The 18,982-nt window shown below is 53.6% G+C and overlaps 1 protein-coding gene across 2 annotated transcripts in view; it reads left to right on the top strand.

Annotated features, from left to right (window-relative positions):
- Positions 1-18,982, top strand: part of CDH4 (cadherin 4) — a 563,832-nt gene that overhangs the window by 486,761 nt on the left and 58,089 nt on the right. For both annotated transcript variants that reach the window (XM_068565975.1, XM_068565976.1), the window contains 2 exons: positions 1,282-1,437; positions 6,483-6,627. In XM_068565975.1, the coding sequence (XP_068422076.1) occupies positions 1,282-1,437; positions 6,483-6,627 (301 nt within the window). The remainder of the gene's footprint in view (positions 1-1,281; positions 1,438-6,482; positions 6,628-18,982) is intronic.

Raw genomic sequence — 18,982 nt, 5'->3', positions numbered from 1 at the left:
GGTTACTTCAGAATGTTTTCTAAAATGTCTCTTTAAAATTATCATTAAATTTTAATTGCAATAAAATGTCCTGGTCAGTTTTTCTTTGTGCAGTTTTTTGAGGTTTTCGTTGTGGTCCATTTTATTATAAAATGTTGCCATGGTCCCCTGGGCTTTGATTTTTATAAGTTGTATTTTCTAAAGGCATATTCAGAGTTTTATGCTAATCTTAATTTGACCCCATCAGTTATTCCTTTCACATCCTTGTGGCTTATTTACAATTTCCCACTTTCGGACAAGTCTTTCACGGTGTCTATGATTATTAACTGCCCCTTATGTGACAAGAGTCTTTGCTTCATCTGAATGAAAGCCGTACATCTTATATTTAATTCTGCTGGTGTCCTTTCTGTTTCCCAAAGACGTATGTTTGTCTAATGATCTGGGCAGAAGTGACATGTTGTTTCTGTGTAGCCCCACCCCACCCCACATAAAACACAGAATCGTGCATTTTTCTCTGTTCTTTCCGTTTCTTCCCCCAACTCTCAGGCTTTGCTAACTTACTTTGGATTTGGGACCCAGATAAGCATTATTAAATTGTTTTTTCAACAATATACAGTTTCTGTTATTAAAAAAAAAAACAAACCTTTTGTGCTTGTACTCAGCTCCATAAAACCACGTTGACAACAATTTTCAGAGTTAAGTTTCTGTGTCTAAATACTGGTCGTGGGCCATTTCTGTCGCAGCCCCCGTTCTTGAGATCCTTGCTGTGACCCACCTTTCAGGGCCTCTGTCAAAGGAGCAAGAACATAGGACATTTTCTGCATCTTTGCGCATCCAGAAATGTCTGTTCCCTCCTACACGGGTGACAGCTCGGGGGCACAAGTGTATTGGGCCCCGACCTTTTTCCCTCAGACCTCCGTGGAGTGTGCCGTTCCCTTGGCCTCGTCTTTGGCGAGGTTTGATGTGCTGGGTGTTTGCACTGGGTCCTCAGCCACTTCAAACCATCATTTGCAGGCTCTCCCGTCGGTGTCATTGGCTCTGCCATGCTCGCTGCACACCCCTTCCTCTTGGAATATTGTGTCCTGTCCTCCCCTGTCACCTGGTGGGCCACCGGACGTGCAGTGGTGGCCCTCAGTAAACCCCTGGCCTCTGCCTGCCCTTCCGGTCCCCAGAGTGGACGAAGCATTGGCTGTGGCCCCAGAGGCACCTGGGAGAGGCCACGTGTGTGGCCGGCAGGTGGGGTGAACGTGGCCCTGCTCACACTGCAGCCTGACCCTCCCCTCCGTCTGCTCCTCCTTCCAGATCCGGTCGGACAAAGACAGCGACATCCCCATCCGGTACAGCATCACGGGCGTGGGCGCCGACCAGCCCCCGGTGGAGGTCTTCAGCATCGACTCCATGTCTGGCCGGATGTACGTCACACGGCCCATGGACCGGGAGGAGCGAGCCTCCTACCACGTGAGTGTCCATGGCCTCGGGTCCCTAAGCGGGGGGAGGGCAAACCCAAGTCTGTATCAGAAAAGCCCAGGCGCGTGCGGGGCACCACCCCAGAGTGTCTCTTTCATGGGGCTGGGTGGGCCGAGAATTTGCACTTGTAACACGTTCCCGGGTGATGCTGGGAGGGTCTGGGACACACTGGGGGAGCGACTGGTGGAACTGGATCCACCTGGAAGACGTGGATCCACGTGACCTGCCAGGAGCTCTGATGGTCGGGGGGGCGGTCGAGAGGCTGCTGTGCCATCCCTGGCCTCTCTGATTGCCGGACATGCATCCTGCAGCCCTTCTGTTCCTGCCTCTCTGAGGGCAGAAAGGCAGCTCTGAAGCCAGCACTGCTGTTTCCATCTCAGAGCTGTGCGTGGAGAGGGAAAAAGGAGGAGAAAGCGGAGACTTCGGGGTTCAGCTGAAAGGGACTGTCCACCCCTTTCCTCCTTGGCCTCACAGCCTGGTGGCCCATAGGAGTGGCCCTGGAGCAAGGCGGAAGCCTCAGCTCTCATGCCCTCCGCCCTGGTGCCGGGCCCCTCTCCGGGCTCTGCATCCTTGTTTGCAGGATGAGGGTCTGCACCTGCGGGGGTCACACGGGCTGGAGCCCCACCCCCAGCAGGTGAGACCTGGGCACTTAACCTCTCTGGCCTCAGTGCTCTCTCCTGCAAAGGGGGCGGACGGCCAGGCTGCATCAGCGTGTCGTTCCGAGGACTCACGGGTGACCACACGTGAGGCATTTAGGACAGAGCCCAGCCCCTGGTAAGGCTGCCTTTGGGGTTATCGTCAAGACGTTGGAACTCCCAGTTCCTGGATTGTAATTTACAAACAAAGACCTTCACGTGAGAGGATGGACTTCACAGCCGTCTGCCCGTGTCGTCCTGCTGACCGGCTCTAACCTCGCTCAGCTTCAGCCTGAGGTGCTAAGTGTGGCCAGACTCCGCTGCTCCTCGTGTTTGCTGGCTATTTGTTTCGGGTTAATTGTCCACCTCCTGGACCAGAAGGAAGGTTCCATGCGGGCAGGGAGCCGTCAGGCCTGTCAACACCACATCCCCTGGCCCGAGACCAGAGCCCAGCCCTTGGGGGGCGCTCACAACCCATTCGCAGAAGGGAGGGAGTGGGTGGGAGGAGGTTGATTCTGTCATTGGCAACGGTGGCCTCCCCTGAGGGACCCCTGATGTCCCGTCAGCAGCAGGTGCACCTGGGGGAGCCCACCCTGGGGGGCGGGCAGTCCCCTCTGAGCCACGAGGGTTTCCTCTCTCAGCCGATTACTTCCCTATGTTCAGGACGGCTACAGAATTTCCGGGTCCAACACAAAATGAAACGGGGGCCCCTCCGAGCTTACTAAGGATTTTAAGACAGTGACGGCAGAGCATTAAACCACACGCAGGCCCTTCTGAACACAGGGCCCATGTGACCGTGCGGGTCACACAAGGCCGTGAGGCTCGTGGCCCCCTTTGAGGTGGGATCGACAGGAAGGCCGAAGCTTGAGGACCCCACCTGTGGTTGTCTGGGCCTCCGGGCCCCCATCTGCGCCTCGGTGCAAACGGCCCAGAGCTACACCCAGTGTTACCATCCATTCCTGAGGACCCCCAGCCCCGGGCACCCCGAGAGCTGCTTGATGCCGAGGACACCACACGCCTCCCTGAGCCCCCTTCGGCACACCCCCAGACCCGCTGCTGGGAAGGCAGGAGCCAGGTCTGGGGAAAGGAGACCCGACTGACAGTGGTCTGGGGTCTCCGGAGTTCCCAGCTCACCGTTAGCCGCCACGTGCACAGACCCAGCGAGACAATCCAGCCAACTCGTGTTCAGCCAGCCTGGCGGCAGGAAACACACCGACTCAACGTGACTCTTGGCGCCCCACGGGGGTTGTGTGCTGCCACCACAGTGCTCATGGTACGGCTCAAGGTCAAGGTCAGCTCCCCTCGCCTGCCAGCGAGTCCGTGCTGACTGAGAGACCGAGGGGGAGAGCTGGAGGCAGACAGACAGACAGGCCCCCAGTTCCTTGCGGCTGTTGGCCAGGGCCTGCTCCCACCTCCTGACGGCACCGCAAGTCTCCGACTCTCTCGCCTGCCGCTGGCCAGGGAAAGTGCTCTGATTTTAGAGGCCACGAGGCTACCTCTGTCCACCCAGACAGTCTCCCTGCCACTAAGGCCAATCCCGCCACATGGCGTGACCTGATCGCGGGGTGAGCCCCGTTGCCCTCACTCCTGGGACCACTGCCCCACATCCTTGGGGCCCTTCTGGAATCCTCTCTGCTCCCCCCACCCCAGTTCCACCAGCACCTTTGGCTGTGGAGGGGGTGGGATGACCTCTCCCACCTGAGAGGGAGCTGGTGAACCGTGGACACGGGTCACTGTGAGACGACCGCGTGGAGGCCCGCAAACATGAGGCAGATGGGCTGTCCCTGCCCCGCAAGATGCTTCCCCAGAAGGTTCTCCAGGGCCCCTTAAGGAGGCTTGCTGTTGGGTTCGCCCACATACCGTCATCTTGGGCCTGCAAGATGCCTCCCCAGAAGGTTCTCCAGGGCCCCTTAAGGAGGCTTGCTGTTGGGTTCGCCCACATACTGTCATCTTGGGCAAGGTTGCTCATCTTCCCGAGCCTCCGTTTCCCCATCTCTAAAATAGGGATCGGGCAGCACCCAGCTCACGGGTTCTTGGGAGCAGTGAGGTAAGGCAGTGCGTGTAGCATTCTGGGGGCACCCCCAGCCCGAGCCAGGGCACAGCGAGAGCCAGAGGCTGCTGGTGATGGAAGACAGTCTCCAGAGTCCACGTGAGGCCACTTCCAGGGCCCACATAGAATGTTCCGGGTCCCGTGCCCCAGGAAGAAACCAATGGCTCACGATTAAGACGCGAAGAGCGAGCACCTGGAAGGGGAGAGAACGGGGTCCCGCACACGGTCCGCAGGCGCCCACAGTGCATCACAGGAAATTCACTTGGCACGCGGTGCTCAGATTTGCAAGTTGCGGGACCTTTCTTGTCTCCACCACCAAGACAGACCCCCGTCCCCCAACCGGCAGCTGCGTGCCCTGCCTGAGAGATGGACGGGGCTGGGGGGCTCTTAGAGATTTCCAACGGACACTATCGAATGTTATTTAAACTTGGGGGCGGTGGGTGAGGAGAACCCCACCAGCCACTTTCTGTCATTAGCTCCACTCGGGCTGCTCCTGCTGCTAAAGATAGCGGCCCAAGCGGCAGTGTCACTTTAGTTAGAAGATAACTTTAATTTTAGCTCAGAATTACTCTTTTTAAAGTCTCCTCAACCTTTGGCTCAGTGCCTTATTGCCGGGTTGCACTTGACAAGAGGAAGGATGGCCTGGTGGCCCGCGGGAAGGACTTCCGCAGCAGGGCAGGTGCAGACCGGGGCTCCGGGAACTGGGGACTGACGGCGGCCGGGGCGGTGGCTAGTGGAAACAACCGCACAGCATCCTGAGATGTTTAGACACGATACTTCAAGCCAATCGGCAAGGGGGCAGCCCCACCACTTAGCGGGCTGCGGGTCCCGGGAATCAGCGCTCCTTTGTCTCCTTTGATGACTCAGGTCACCTGGTCTGTGAAGCCAGCCTTGAGCTCCCCCCTAAACACACTGTTTCAAGGGTAAAATTCCACCCAGGGCTGTCGGGCTGGGGCTGGCGGGCTGCAGTTAGCACGAGGCCCCTCCAGGCAAGGGTGGGCACCGCTGCCTCTCCCCTGAGGCTGGCAGAGCGCAGGGTGCAGGGCACCAGGGTGGGGCGTGGACGACTGTGGGTGGGGCCACCGCTCAGAGACCCCTCCCCCCAGAGGCCTGGAGCACAGGCTCTTCTGGGCACCTTTGGCGTGGCGCTGCCTTGGTGTAAAGACCCTGAGGTCCGGTGTCCGGCTTGGAGGGTAACGTGATTTCCACAGAGAGATGGGGTCCGGGACACGGCTGTGTGACAGTCACAGGTCTGGCCTGGAGAGACCCCAGGCAGGTCCCTTCCACTCTCCAAGACTTGGTCCCGTCTAAATCCCAGGTCCCCAGTGGTCCCACTCCAGCCCCCGCTGCTGCCTGCAGGGCTCAGCCACTCTGCGTGCCCCACGGAGGCCTCCACGCTTGCTGTCCTCTTGGCCCCTTGTCCAGGGCTCAGCTCCAACGTCATCTCCTCTGAGAGGCCTGCCTGGCCTCCTCCCCACCCCAGTGGGTCGCTGTGGTCACACGCGTCCTGTATTGCTTCCTTTCCTTCTCAGGGTCCGTCTCCCTTCTACACGAGAAGCCCCAGGGCAGCCCCGTGTTTCACTGAGCCATAGTCTAGGGTGCAGCCCGGTGCCTGGCACAGATGGGCCCTCGATAGATATTGACTGAGGGAATGAATTAATGAGTGAATGAATGAATCAAGGAAAAAAAATCCAAAAGTGAAGGGGTGAGTCTGAGCAGCCCCTCTGGACCCTTGAGCCCGAGTTGAGGGTATCTTCCCTTTGTACCTTGAAGTCGTCGTTCCCAGATGGAGTTCCCTGGAGCCCCTTCCCCAGCGGAGTGGGGGGCTTCCACCCCAGGGCCCCTGGACCCGTCTCCTCTTTGCTGCCCCAAGAACAGATACGCTGGGGTGCGAATGGGCAGCAGGGTGGCCTCACAGTGGACGCCCAAGCTCAAGGCCCCCACGTGTCTCTCTCTCCCTGCCCTGACCTCCCAGCGGCAGGAGTCTAAGCCCCCAGCCCTGGTTGGCACGAGTGGCCTTTCGGTAGCTACGCTAGGTGGACATGAGCCCTCATGGTCAGTGGTGTGGGGACGGTCTGCGTGGGTCCTGGGTGGGCGTCGGCGTGGGCCCTCGGGGCCGTTTCAGGCTCCCATGGGACACCCGGTTTTGCCCTCCCAGGACCCTTCCCCATTTCCACAGAGAGCCGAGGCTCATGACGTGTCCCCGGGCTGCCCCTTGGGCGGCCCGGAGCTGTTATGTCACCACCATCCCAGTGCTGTGGGTCCAAGGAACCTGCTTTCGGCTGTTCTGAGGCGGCCGGTCAGGTGTGTCCCCGCTGGGCGGCCCCCTGACGGCGTGTGCTGCTTTCCAGCTCCGAGCCCACGCCGTGGACATGAATGGCAACAAGGTGGAGAACCCCATCGACCTGTACATCTACGTAATTGACATGAACGACAACCGCCCCGAGTTCCTCAGCCAGCTGTACAACGGCTCCGTGGACGAAGGCTCCAAGCCAGGTGAGCCCCGGGCCCCAAGGGTGGGCAGGGGCCCCACTCCTGGGGAGGGCCACGCAGCCCCTGCCGCCGCGGTGGCACCGTGGGACTCATCGCCGACGCGTTTATTTTAGCGGGTGTTTACGAGTACCTACTGCATGCACTAGGGAGCGGGGTCCCTGCTCCACAGACCTCACGGTCCAGAGGGGGCACAGACAAAAGAGCTAACACAAGGGAATGGAGCTATTGCAGTGATGATTAGGCTCAGAAGGAAACCCATGGGGCACTGAGAGTCATGGGGGCGGCTGCAGATCAGGGAAGGTCCCTCTGTGGAGGCGCCCTGTGGGCCAAGAGCTGATGCGTGATAAGGAACAGCACTGAGAGAAGGGCTGGGAGGGAACCTGGGGGTGGAAAGAGCATGTGCAAATGTCCTGGGGCAGGTCAGAGAGGAGGCCGGCCACCTGAGACCTCCTGGGCACACTTGGGGTTTGATTCCAGGCACAACAGGAAGCCCGTGAGAGGGCTGACTCCCCAGCCCGAGGAGGTGAGCCGAGTGCCTGAGGCCTTGGTTCCCCTCAGAGCTGACCCAGAACCCATCTTCCCATGGGCTCCTGTCCAGCATAAATGATAACGACCACTTCATAGCATCTGGCCTCTGGATGACATAACGACCAAGAAGTGGGCACCCCCCTCTCCCCTTTAGACTCAAAGCCTGGGGAGGTGGAGGAAGCAGCCCCGGCCCCTTGGTGTGGATGTGGGGGGAAGCCCCAGCCGATGCTGGGACCCCCGCTCAGCGACCTGCAGCATCAGCTGGGAACACGTTACAAATGCATTGCTTGTGGCCGCACCTGCCGATTCAGACTCTGCAGATGCGGCCCCAGGGCCAGCAGCCGAGCTCCCAGGTGATTCTGCACTGGCTGAAGTTTGAGAAGCACAACCCCGCTGTCTCCTGACTGGGGGCGGGGGTTGTCCTTGGGACAGCTGCTGAGCTCAGGTCGAGTGGGGAGCTGAGTCAAGCACCACTGCTGAGGTCCCTGCTGGGGCTGCCGGAAGTTGCCGCTAAAATACAGGACTCGGGTTACGTTTGAACTTCAGAGAAACAAGGGATCATTTTTATGCAGGAGTATCGGGAACATACTTAGAGTAAAGGGTATTGCTTGTTGATCTGAACGTCAAATGTAACCGGGTGTCCTGCATCTTAGAGGCTGCCCCTCCCTGGCTCCCCGGTGGGCACCCATCCTGGGAAGACTTCCTGGCTCTGGGGAAGGTCTGCGGTGCCGGGCAACCTGAGGCCAGCTTCCTGGGCCTCTGAGGAGGGATCAGTGGGCGTCTGGCTTGGGAGGAGGTGGGGTCCGCGAAAACAAACATTTATCGACCCTTCTCCACTGGAGGCAGCTGTCCTAGCTCCGTCTCGGGGCTGCTGCTGCAACAAGGTGGATTGCGTTTATGACTGATTGTCTCTCAGAATCGGGACGCTCGGGCCAGCCTGGTGTCAGCAAAGGGAACGGGATATGACATTATTTCTACAGGAACCTTGGGCAGCTGGGCCCTGCAGGCCCCTGAGGGGCAGGGGCAGGCGGCAGGTGGCCAAATTAGCTACAAGCAGCCAAAGAAAACAGATGCGGGCCGCCAACAGCCAGCTCTTTAAGGATCAGGGTGGGGAGTGAGTGTCAGGCTTGGGGAGGGGGCTTTCTTGTTAACAGAAGCGGTGGGTCCTCTCTCCCCAGGACCCAGGACGCTCTGTAAAGCGGCCTGGATGTCACAAATCAAGCCTCGCGCATCTTATTTTCAAACAGATCGATAGAGACAGTTTTCCCAAATGCGTAACTGCCTTTACTCGTTAGGATAACAAAAGCAGCACATTACTTTGTCTCCCCCTCGAAATCCTGATAGGAGCATCCTCGGGTAGCTGGGTGTGGCCTGGGCAGGCTGAGGGCTGGTGTTGGCCCTGACTGGCCCTGATTCCCCAGACGCTTCGAGCCTTTCTGGGACCTTTTGCACTAAATGTTGGCTGACTTTCGGAGCCCCTGGGGGCCCCCAGCTCCACCTCTGTTCCTGGAACAACCCTCAGAGGGGAACGGTGACGCTGCCTCTTGGTGCAAAGCCAGGGATGGAGCTGCACGGTGCCCCGTTGGACCCGGCTTGATGCCCTCGCTCACCCTGACGTCCAGACAAAGCGGGCACCACATCCTTGAGGCAGGAGACTCCCGGGGACTTGGAAATAGTCTTCCAGTTTCTTCCCTTACACCAGTAAATTACAATAATGGAAGGGTTTTACACAGTGCCTTTGTGGGATAAGGAAAAACTACCGCCAGAAGTTAGTCATTATTTTCTGGAATGATAAGCTAATGAAGGGTTTCAGATGCACGTTCTAATGGAGAACAAATGGGAGTGTGTGTTCAGTATTGACTCAGCTGGATAGGAACCTTCTAAGGTTTGGGAAGTTCACGTGGGGACATCAGCAAGCCAACCGGGGCCGGATCCCAGGCCGATCCCACGTCACCCCACGTCCTTCTCCCAGCCCCAGGCCCCTCAGTTTTATGAAATCCTCTCTGGCTTTGCTGGGTTGAATGGGCTCACACACAACTGTGGCTCCTACAACTGAGAAGCTAAATTTCTCCTTGTGTTAAATAGAATTAGCCACGTGTGGGTAGTGGCTGCCGTGTTGGGTCCCCACCCAGACGGGGCCCCCTGAAGCTGGTGGTCACAGCAGCAGTTCCCCCCACCCCGACCCCGGGAGCATCTGTCCTCTCCTGGTCATTGTCCCAGAGCCTGGATGGAACTGGCCAGGGGTCACCAAGCCCCTTGGAGACTCCATGCGATCCTCCAGATGAGAGCAGAGGGGGAAGCATGCCCGCTGGCCCCCCTTTGAATGTCTCACCGCGGGAGCTTTGCTCGGGTGGGTGCCCCGCCGCTTGCTCCCTGTGTACACGTCACCCCTGCCTTTCCAAACTCTGCCATTTCTGCAGAGCCCGCCTTGACACCCACCCTGTACTGTGTCCCCCGAATCTGCCTCGCCCACCCCCTTGAGGGGACCATCCCACACCCCCGGGCAGACGCTGCGTCTGCAGGGGCGACAGTGTTTTGCACGCGGGACAAGCACGTTCGCTGTTTCCACGCGCTCCCTCTGTCGTGATGGGAGGGCAGCTGGTGTGCGTCCCTGTGCCGCAAAACGGGTCTTAAGTGAGCGGTCGTTTCCACCAGGGCCTCTCTCACTGGCTGTGAAATTGACTCTGAGCTCATGAGTTTAGATTCATAATAATTTATGAGAATTATCCATCTGTAATAGGGATGTTTTCCATAAAGAAATGGAGTTTCATTGATTTCAGGTTCACCAGAAAGTGGAACCAAAATTAGGGTTCCCGAGAGGAAGGGTCCAACTGAAAAGAGATGTGAGGAGGCTCAAGAGGATTGTGACCTGGTGCCCACTGGGGCCTGGGGTCCACAGAGGTATCTCAGGCCCCGGGGTGGGCAGGAAGCAGGAGGGACAGGCTTTGTACAAACTTGAACCGGCTACCCAAGTGTCACCACTCCATTGACTCTTAAATGTGCTTCCCATAGGGTCTCATTGGAAGAAATGTCTTTTTAAGAAATCTTTTTATTTTGACATAATTGTGGATACATATGCAGTTCTGAGAAATGGTACAGAGATACCCCACAGACCCTTCACCCAGTTTATCCCAGTGGTAACATCTTGCAGAGCTGCCGTGCAGGGTCACACCAGGATGTGACATTGGTGCAAGCCCTGGCCCTCACTCAGACTTCAGCAGTCTTGCCTGCATGCGTGCGTGTGTGTGTGTGTGCCCATGTGTCCGTGTCCATGCGGTTTTATCACGTGTGCTGATTCGCATGACCTCCACGGTCAAGACGCTAACGGTTCCGTCACAAGGACCCTCAAGCTGCCCTTTCAGAGCCACAGCCATCTTCCCGCCCACCTGCCGTCCCTAACCCTTGCAATCATTGATCTGTTTTGTCTCTATGATTTTGTCATTTTAAGACTTTGATATAAATGGAATCATAATGGTATGTTACCTTTGGAGACTGGCTTTTTTCACTGAGCATAATTCTCTGTATATTCGTCCAAGTTGTGTGTGTCCAAAGTTCATTTCTTTTCATTGCTGAGAAGTCTGCAGTGTGGATGCATTGCCCTTGTTCACCCTTTGAATGGCATTTGGGTTGTTCCCAGTTTGGGGCCATAGTAAACCTCCAAGATCTTTCATTCCCATACAGACTTCCGCGTGAACGTAAGTTTTCATTTCTCTGGGACAGATACCCTAGAACGCAGTCACTGGGTGGGTGGCACAGGGAACAAGGGTTCAGCTCTGCAAGGGATGGCCACGCACTTTCCTTGAGTCACGGTACCATCTTCTGTCCCACCACGTGAGCGGCCCGGCTTCTCCACGTCCTCGTCGGCATTTGGTGGTGTCGTGTTGTTTTGGCCGTTCAGAGGGGTGTGTGGCGATATCTCCTGGTGGTTTTCGTTTCTATTTCCCTGCTGGCTAACGATCTTGGGGTCTCATCCTGTGTGTGTTTGCAATCCACACATCCTCCTCGATGAGATGTCTCTTCATGTCTTTTGTCCATTTCCTAATTAGTTTGCTTTTTTTAATCACTGAGTTTTGAGAATTCTTTACTTATTCGAGATACAAGCCCTTTGTCAGATATGTAGTTTGCAAATATTTTCTCCCCCTCTGGGACTTGTGCTTTCATCCTCTTCATGACATCCTTTGGGAGCAAGAGTTTTTCATTTTGATGAAGTCCAATTTTTCACTTTCCTTCGATGGACTGGGCTTGAGTATTGAGAACTCTTCGCAGGCCCTGGGTCCTGAAGATGCTGTAGGCTTTGTTCTAAAGGTTTTTTGGTTTCACATTTCACATTTCTTACATGGTCCATTCCAAGTTCATTTCTGTCTAATTTTTATATAAGGTGTGAGACTTCACGTCTGGATCATTTCTTTGCTTATGGATGCCCAGGTGTTCCTGTACCGTTTGTTGGAATGGCTTTCATTGAGTTGCTTTTGTACTTTTGTCAAAAATCAGTTGGGCCTACTTGTGGGTTTGTTCCTGGGCTCTCTGCTTCTATCCATTGATCTGCGTGTCTGTCCCTCTGCTAGCCCCACACTGCCTGGGTGACCGCGGCTCTATGGGAAGCCTTGATGTGGGGCGGAGTCGAAGGCTGTTGGGACGGCGTGTTAAGTGTTCAGACCCTGGCTGTCGCCTGTGTCCTCCCCAGGTGGGACTGTGCACTTGGCAGGTGGCGTCGCGTGGCACTCAGCCACCCTCCTCAGAATCCAGGCGGCCGGCCACCCTGTGGCCCGTGTGCGGCGTGGCGGGGCCTCTGCCGGCTACTCCCTCTGTCTCATCGTTAAATGGAAGTAATGGTAGCGCCCACCTCCTGGAGTCAGCTGAGGGCGCCCACCCGAGGCTCCTGACACCTGTGCGATTATTAATCGTGTTACTACTATTAATGGGTATTAACTTATTAATATTGTTAAACGTTCTTAGTCAAAACATTAGTTCATTTTCCCGACTCCAGCAAGTACATTGTCAGGTTGAACCTCAGATTGAACTATAAGACTCACTTAAAACCAGCTGTCCTGGTACATGTAAAAGTATGAAATTAGAACACTCCCTAACACCATACACAAAAATAAACTCAAAATGGATTGAAGACCTAAATGTAAGGCCAGACACTATCAAACTCTTAGAGGAAAACATAGGTAGAACACTCTATGACATAAATCACAGCAAGATCCTTTTTGACCCACCTCCTAGAGAAATGGAAATAAAAACAAAAATAAACAAATGGGACCTAATGAAACTTAAAAGCTTTTGCACAGCAAAGGAAACCATAAACAAGACCAAAAGACAACCCTCAGAATGGGAGAAAACATTTGCAAATGAAGCAACTGACAAAGGATTAATCTCCAAAATTTACAAGCAGCTCATGCAGCTCAATAACAAACAAACAAACAACCCAATCCAAAAATGGGCAGAAGACCTAAATAGACATTTCTCCAAAGAAGATATACAGATTGCCAACAAACACATGAAAGAATGCTCAACATCATTAAGCATTAGAGAAATGCAAATCAAAACTACAATGAGATATCACCTCACACCGGTCAGAATGGCCATCATCAAAAAATCTAGAAACAATAAATGCTGGAGAGGGTGTGGAGAAAAGGGAACCCTCTTGCACTGTTGGTGGGAATGTAAATTGATACAGCCACTATGGAGAACAGTATGGAGGTTCCTTAAAAAAACTACAAATAGAACTACCATACGACCCAGCAATCCCACTACTGGGCATATACCCTGAGAAAACCATAATTCAAAAAGAGTCATGTACCAAAATGTTCATTGCAGCTCTGTTTACAATAGCCAGGACATGGAAGCAACCTAAGTGTCCATCATCAGATGAATGGATAAAGAAGATGTGGTACATAAATACAATGGAATATTACTCAGCCATAAAAAGAAATGAAATTGAGTTATTTGTAGTGAGGTGGATGGACCTAGAGTCTGTCATACAGAGTGAAGTAAGAAAGAGGAAAACAAATACCATATGCTAACACATATATATGGAATCTAAGAAAACAAAAAAAAAGGTCATGAAGAACCTAGTGGTAAGACGGGAATAAAGACACAGACCTACTAGAGAATGGACTTGAGGATACGGGGAGGGGGAAGGGTAAGCTGTGACAAAGTGAGAGAGTGGCATGGACATATATACACTACCAAACGTAAAATAGATAGCTAGTGGGAAGCAGCCGCATAGCACAGGGAGATCAGCTCGGTGGTTTGTGACCACCTAGAGGGGTGGGATAGGGAGGGTGGGAGGGAGGGAGACGCAAGAGGGAAGAGATATGGGAACATATGTAGATGTATAACTGATTCACTTTGTTATAAAGCAGAAACTAACACACCATTGTAAAGCAATTATACTCCAATAAAGATGTTAAAAATAAATAAAATTAAATAAAATAAAAGGCTGTGTTCTGCTCCTTTGAGAAGAGGAAACAACAGATTAAAAACAGCAGCTGGGGGGACCTCCCTGGTGGCACAGTGGTTAAGAATCCACCTGCCAATGCAGGGGACACAGGTTCAAGCCCTGGTCCGGGAAGATCCCACATGCCCTGGAGTAACTAAGCCCATCCGCCCCAACTACTGAGCCTGTGCTCTAGAGCCCGCAAGCCACAACTACTGAAGCCCACACGCTAGAACCGGTGCTCCGCAACAAGAGAAGCCACCGTGATGAGAAGCCAGTGCACCACAACGAAGAGTAGCCCCCACTTGCCACAACTAGAGAAAGCCCGTGCACAGCAACAAAGACCCAATGCAGCCAAATAAATAAATAATTTAAAAAATAATAAAAAATAAATAAAAACAGTAGCTGGGCTCCCTGACCTGAAGCTTGTGAGCCCCGACTGCCTTGTCCACCTGCTCTTCCTGAGCTCCTGAACCTGGCTCAGGGCAGTGGGGAGGCCCCACGTCTCTGCAGGAGGCCTCGGGCTCCCCCAGCAAGGGGCGCACCTTCCACTGAAGCTTTGATTATGCAGCCGTCGCAGAAACACAGCACCGACCGAGGGCCTCCAGGTGCTGGGTACTGTCCTCAGGCCTCCCGACAGGATAACCTACTGAAACCTGACAGTCCTGTGACACAAGCACTTTGGAGATGAGGGAACGAAGGCACAGAACAGGTAAGTAAGGACACAGCCAGTGGCAGGCATTACCAAACCAAACTTGGATCCGCTCGCCTGCGTGGTACAGACAATCTGCTGACACGAGGTTGTGGTGAAGGAGAGTGCAGTTATTTACTGAAACGGCTCCAAACAAGGAGAACGGGTGGCTTGTGCTCAAAAAACCCAAACTCCCCAAAGGGTTTCAGCAGAGCGTTTTTATAGGCCAGGTAAGGGAGTTGGGGGTCCCAGGGTACGTGATCAGCTCGTGCAAAATTGTCTGATTGGTTAATGGTGCGGTAACGGGGTGGGGTCACAGGGGTTCACATTATCAGTCCTCAGGCTCCAGGAGGCCTGGGGGCTACATGCTCATAACTGGAGCCCCCTTCCCTCTGTAGCAGCCGTGGGTCCACGCCCTTTCCGACAGGCTTCTCCAGCTGGAAATGGGTTTCGTGGTGTTGCCTCCTGCCCAGAGGCAGCCTGACCGGTCTCATGGTGTCTCTCAAGCCTCCCAAGAAAAGATGCCTCTGTGTTGACTATTTTTTAACAGAAAAGGCTCTAGTTGGAATTTCTGCTTTCCCTAACCCGTTGTAACTGTGTGAGGGCCTATATTATAAATTTTGAAATTTTTTTTTTTTTTTTTAAATTTTATTTTATTTTTGACTGTGTTGGGTCTTCGGTTCGTGCGAGGGCTTTCTCTAGTTGCGGCAAGCGGGGGCCACTCTTCATCGCGGTGCGGGGACCGCTCTTCATCGCGGTGCGCGGGCCTTTCACTATCGCGGCCCCTCCCGTTGCGGGGCACAGGCTCCAGACGCGCAGGCTCAGTAGCTGTGGCTCACGGGCCCAGCTGCTCCGTGGCATGTGGGATCTTCCCAGACCAGGGCTCGAACCCGTGTCCCCTGCATTAGCAGGCAGATTCTCAACCACTGCGCCACCAGGGAAGCCCTGAAATTAATGGTGCTTTAAAATATTAAATAGAGAAATCTACATGCTGCAAATGAAGTCAAAGAAACCTTCATCTATATAATGCAGTTTTTGCTTAAATAGATTATTCTATTAGTGGGCCCTGTTTATTTATTTATTTTATTTCTGTGCCGGCGGAGTCCCCCGAGATTAATGCCACGGACTAATGCACAGATGGCGCCAGATACTTGAAAGTCATCTGCATATTAAGAATTTAAATCTTTAGCCTCAGTGATTTGAGCAGAAAGCCAATTATGGAGCTGAATTAGTTTTCAAATTAAACTGCGATTTAAGGTTTGTGAAATTAATCCTTTAAGGCGCATGGCAGCGTTTGTACATGAACTCTTCGGAAGAACCAAGAGTCTGCCTTCTCCCCCTTTTCCTGATGGCACGATTTATGAAGTGATGTCCGGCATCTCGGGCAGCAGACAGCATGCCCTCTTAGAGGAAAATACAGAGCGATCTTCAGTTTCGTTTGTTAAGAAAAATGCAGGCCTCTCTACTAGGGGGAGAGGCCCAACGAGGCCTCCAGAGAAAGCCCTGGAAGGATGATTTGCTTCTCGTTCTCACAGCCCAGGTGATGGGGGTGAGACTTAACTCCCCAGTTACTACCAATGCTGCTGCAGTGAGTGGTTCCTGGCAGAGCGCTCAGCTGGGTACCGCGGCTGAATCACTCCCTCCCTCCCGTGGGCGGCCCAGGTGTGCCATGGCATCGGGGCTGCTGGGCGCTCACGGCTGCCTGTGGACCAGACCTGCCCCCACTGGAGAAGGCGAGAGGGTCGGGGGACCTTGATGTCAGGGCCACGCTTTCCCAGACACGCGGAGGCTGGCCCTGCTCACGACCCGAGACGTGGTGTGGCCACTGAACGCTTGCTGGAGGGTTCAGGAAGGGGCACCCTCAAGTGTAAGGGGGAGACTGAGACACAGGACACGGGCAAGGGGGGCAGAAGCAGGGTGCCACCAGGGCAGAGCCTGGCCCCCAGGTCAGCAGGCGTCGCCGAGTGCCCTCTGGGTGGGTGGGGATGAGTGCCCAGACACTGAGTGGAGGCCACCTCCCCCAGGCAGCTCTCCAGGTCTCAAAAAGGAGTTCCTTCTGCCTCCGCCCCATTCTCTTCTTCTAGGAAGGAAGTGAAAATCACGGAGCCCTTGCTCAGTTTCAGGGCCCTGCACACTTATATTTCATCTGGGTTTGTTTCCATGGCAACCCTGCCCATTGGCCTTTCGGCTCAGAGCACTTGGGCATGCATGGGTCACCTGATCACGGAGTGGTGGCCATGGGCCAGCCAGGTTTTCAGAATCTTTTTTGAAAGAAACCAAATTGTGATTAAGGCTGGGAAAAAAGTCCCATCAGTTGCCTCATTTCTTTTTTTAAGTAACATTTTACCTTCTGGTAATCAAGTGATAATCTTTGGAGGAAACTTGAGAGATACAGAGAAAATCACAAAGAAAAACATCACAGTCTCTCATCTTGCCTGCCACGCAGAGATTGCCACAAGCACATTCATCAAAGATCCCTCTGGTCTTCTCTCCCTGCGTGAACATGTTGTTATATTAAAGAACACAGTTTAGAAACTGGATTGTTTTCCGTTTTGCTGTATATCATGAACATTTCAAGCATCACAAAATATTCTGGCTTTAAACAGTTCCGTCATGGGAATGTACCACAATTTATTCAGCCAACACCCAGTTGTCAGACGTTCGGCGTCACGTACTAATTGATTATGCTCCTTGTTTATCTGCACCGCTAGATGTGAGCTTCGCAGGTCAGGGAGTTTTTTTTACTTTTTACTTGAGACCATTGTTGATCCACACGTGCTTGTGCAACAAAGGACAGAGAGAGTCCCTCATCCAGGTTTTCCAGCAGTAATGTGGGAATAAATGAAGACCAGCCGATGGGAACCAGCAGAGGCTGTGTGTTCAGAGCAGGGGGGTCACCAGCCACCATCACAGGCAGAGACTCGAAGGCGGGCAGAGGACCGGGGAGCTTCGTGGTAGAGAAGCGGGCTCAGGTGTGCCTTGGTAGGGGCTGGTAGTCGGGGCCTAGAACGGGTCATCCCATGTGAATTTCTGGGGGTGCGCTTCAGCTTTTCTGGCTGATTGTTTTTAATCTGCATCTGATGACTCTGTTATCGGAATCTCCCCTGGTCTGGTCCTGGTCAGTTCTTTCTCTCTGTTTTCAGTCAGGTTTTGTCTTCTTGTGTGCCTGGTTCATTACGTGCTGTGCCTTGTGTGTGAAAAATTGTAGAGGTGACTTGAGGGTAAGATGTTACCTTTGTCTATGAAGGATATGCTTTCGCTCCTGGCAGGGGAGTCTGGTAACCTCAGATATCATAGCCTAAGTCACCTTAATAGAGCTGTGCCTCCGTCGGCTAGGACGGTTCCTTTCCTGTTCACCCTCACTCCCAGCGCGCTGCCCTTCCGGGTCCAACCCAAAGACTCGAGCGTTTTCCAGGCTCCACCCTCATATGGCGAGCCCCAAGCTCCATGTTTTTACCCCCATTCCCATCAGTCTGTTGAAAGCTCCATGTAGCTCTTCAGCCGTCAGAAGCCGATTTGGAATCAGCAAATGTCTTTTTTTTTTTTTTAATATTTATTTATTTATTTGGCCGTGCTGGGTCTTAGTTGCGGCATGTGGGATCTTCATGGCCGCATGCAGGATCTTTAGTTGCGGCATGCGGGATCTTAGTTCCCCAACCAGGGATCAAACCCAGGCCCCCTGCATTGGGAGCATGGAGTCTTAACCACTGTACCGCCAAGGAAGTCCCTCGAATCAGCAAATGTCTTGAGAGGAAAGATGGCCCCTGGTCTCGGGTTCTCCCTTCCGGCCTGCCCCACCCTCCCTGAGTCTGTGCCGTTGGTATCTCTCTAGTGCCCTTAATGAGATGTTTTTATTTCACATTGGGTCCAGCTTTTCTAATTTTCCTCAGGAGGAAGATCGGTTTAAAATAACATTGTCCACCATTTGCTAAAAACAGAACCTCCTGGATTTCTTTTAAATACTTAATGCCTCTGGGGAAATTCTACTGATAATTAAATTCATTAAAATTGGGTTTACAGGGCTTCCCTGGTGGCGCAGTGGTTAAGAATCCGCCTGCCAATGCAGGGGACACGGGTTCGAGCCCTGGTCCGGGAAGATCCCACATGCCGCGGAGCAACTAAACCCGTGCGCCACAACTACTGAGCCTGCGCCCTAGAGCCCGTGAGCCACAACTACTGAAGCCCGCGTGCCTAGAGCCCATGCTCCGCAACAAGAGAAGCCACTGCAATGAAAAGCCCACGCACCCCAACAAAGAGTAGCCCCTGCTCGCTGCAACTAGAGAAAGCCCACACACAGCAACGAAGACCCGATGCAGCCAAAAATTAATAAATAAATAAGTTAAATTAAATTAAATAAATTGGGTTTACACACTCTTCGAGAATAGCCATTGCGTGAAGTTAGGTGGGTGTGTTTGATGAATGTTTTTCCTAGGGTTCTCAAAACACAGAAGTTCCATATTTTTTCCCCTAGAAGACACTTAATAAAGATGTGTTGAATGAATGAATAAATGTCCTAGTGGGTTTGCAACATCTTGGTCTGATTGCAACCAGCTCTCCATGAAATCCAGTGAATGAGTTAGCATTCTCACTACCCACCCTTGCCCCCCGCACTCCTGGCTGCATGCAGTCTGTGTTCTCGGCATGTCTTCAGAACATTAAGTTTGACCCACTCTCCTGATGAAAATACTGCCCTGTGA

This window comes from Eschrichtius robustus, chromosome 16 (assembly GCF_028021215.1).
Source record: "Eschrichtius robustus isolate mEscRob2 chromosome 16, mEscRob2.pri, whole genome shotgun sequence".
NCBI lineage: Eukaryota > Metazoa > Chordata > Mammalia > Artiodactyla > Eschrichtiidae > Eschrichtius > Eschrichtius robustus.
The sequence above is the reverse complement of the archived record's forward strand: the minus strand, read 5'-3'. Positions and strand labels throughout refer to the sequence as shown.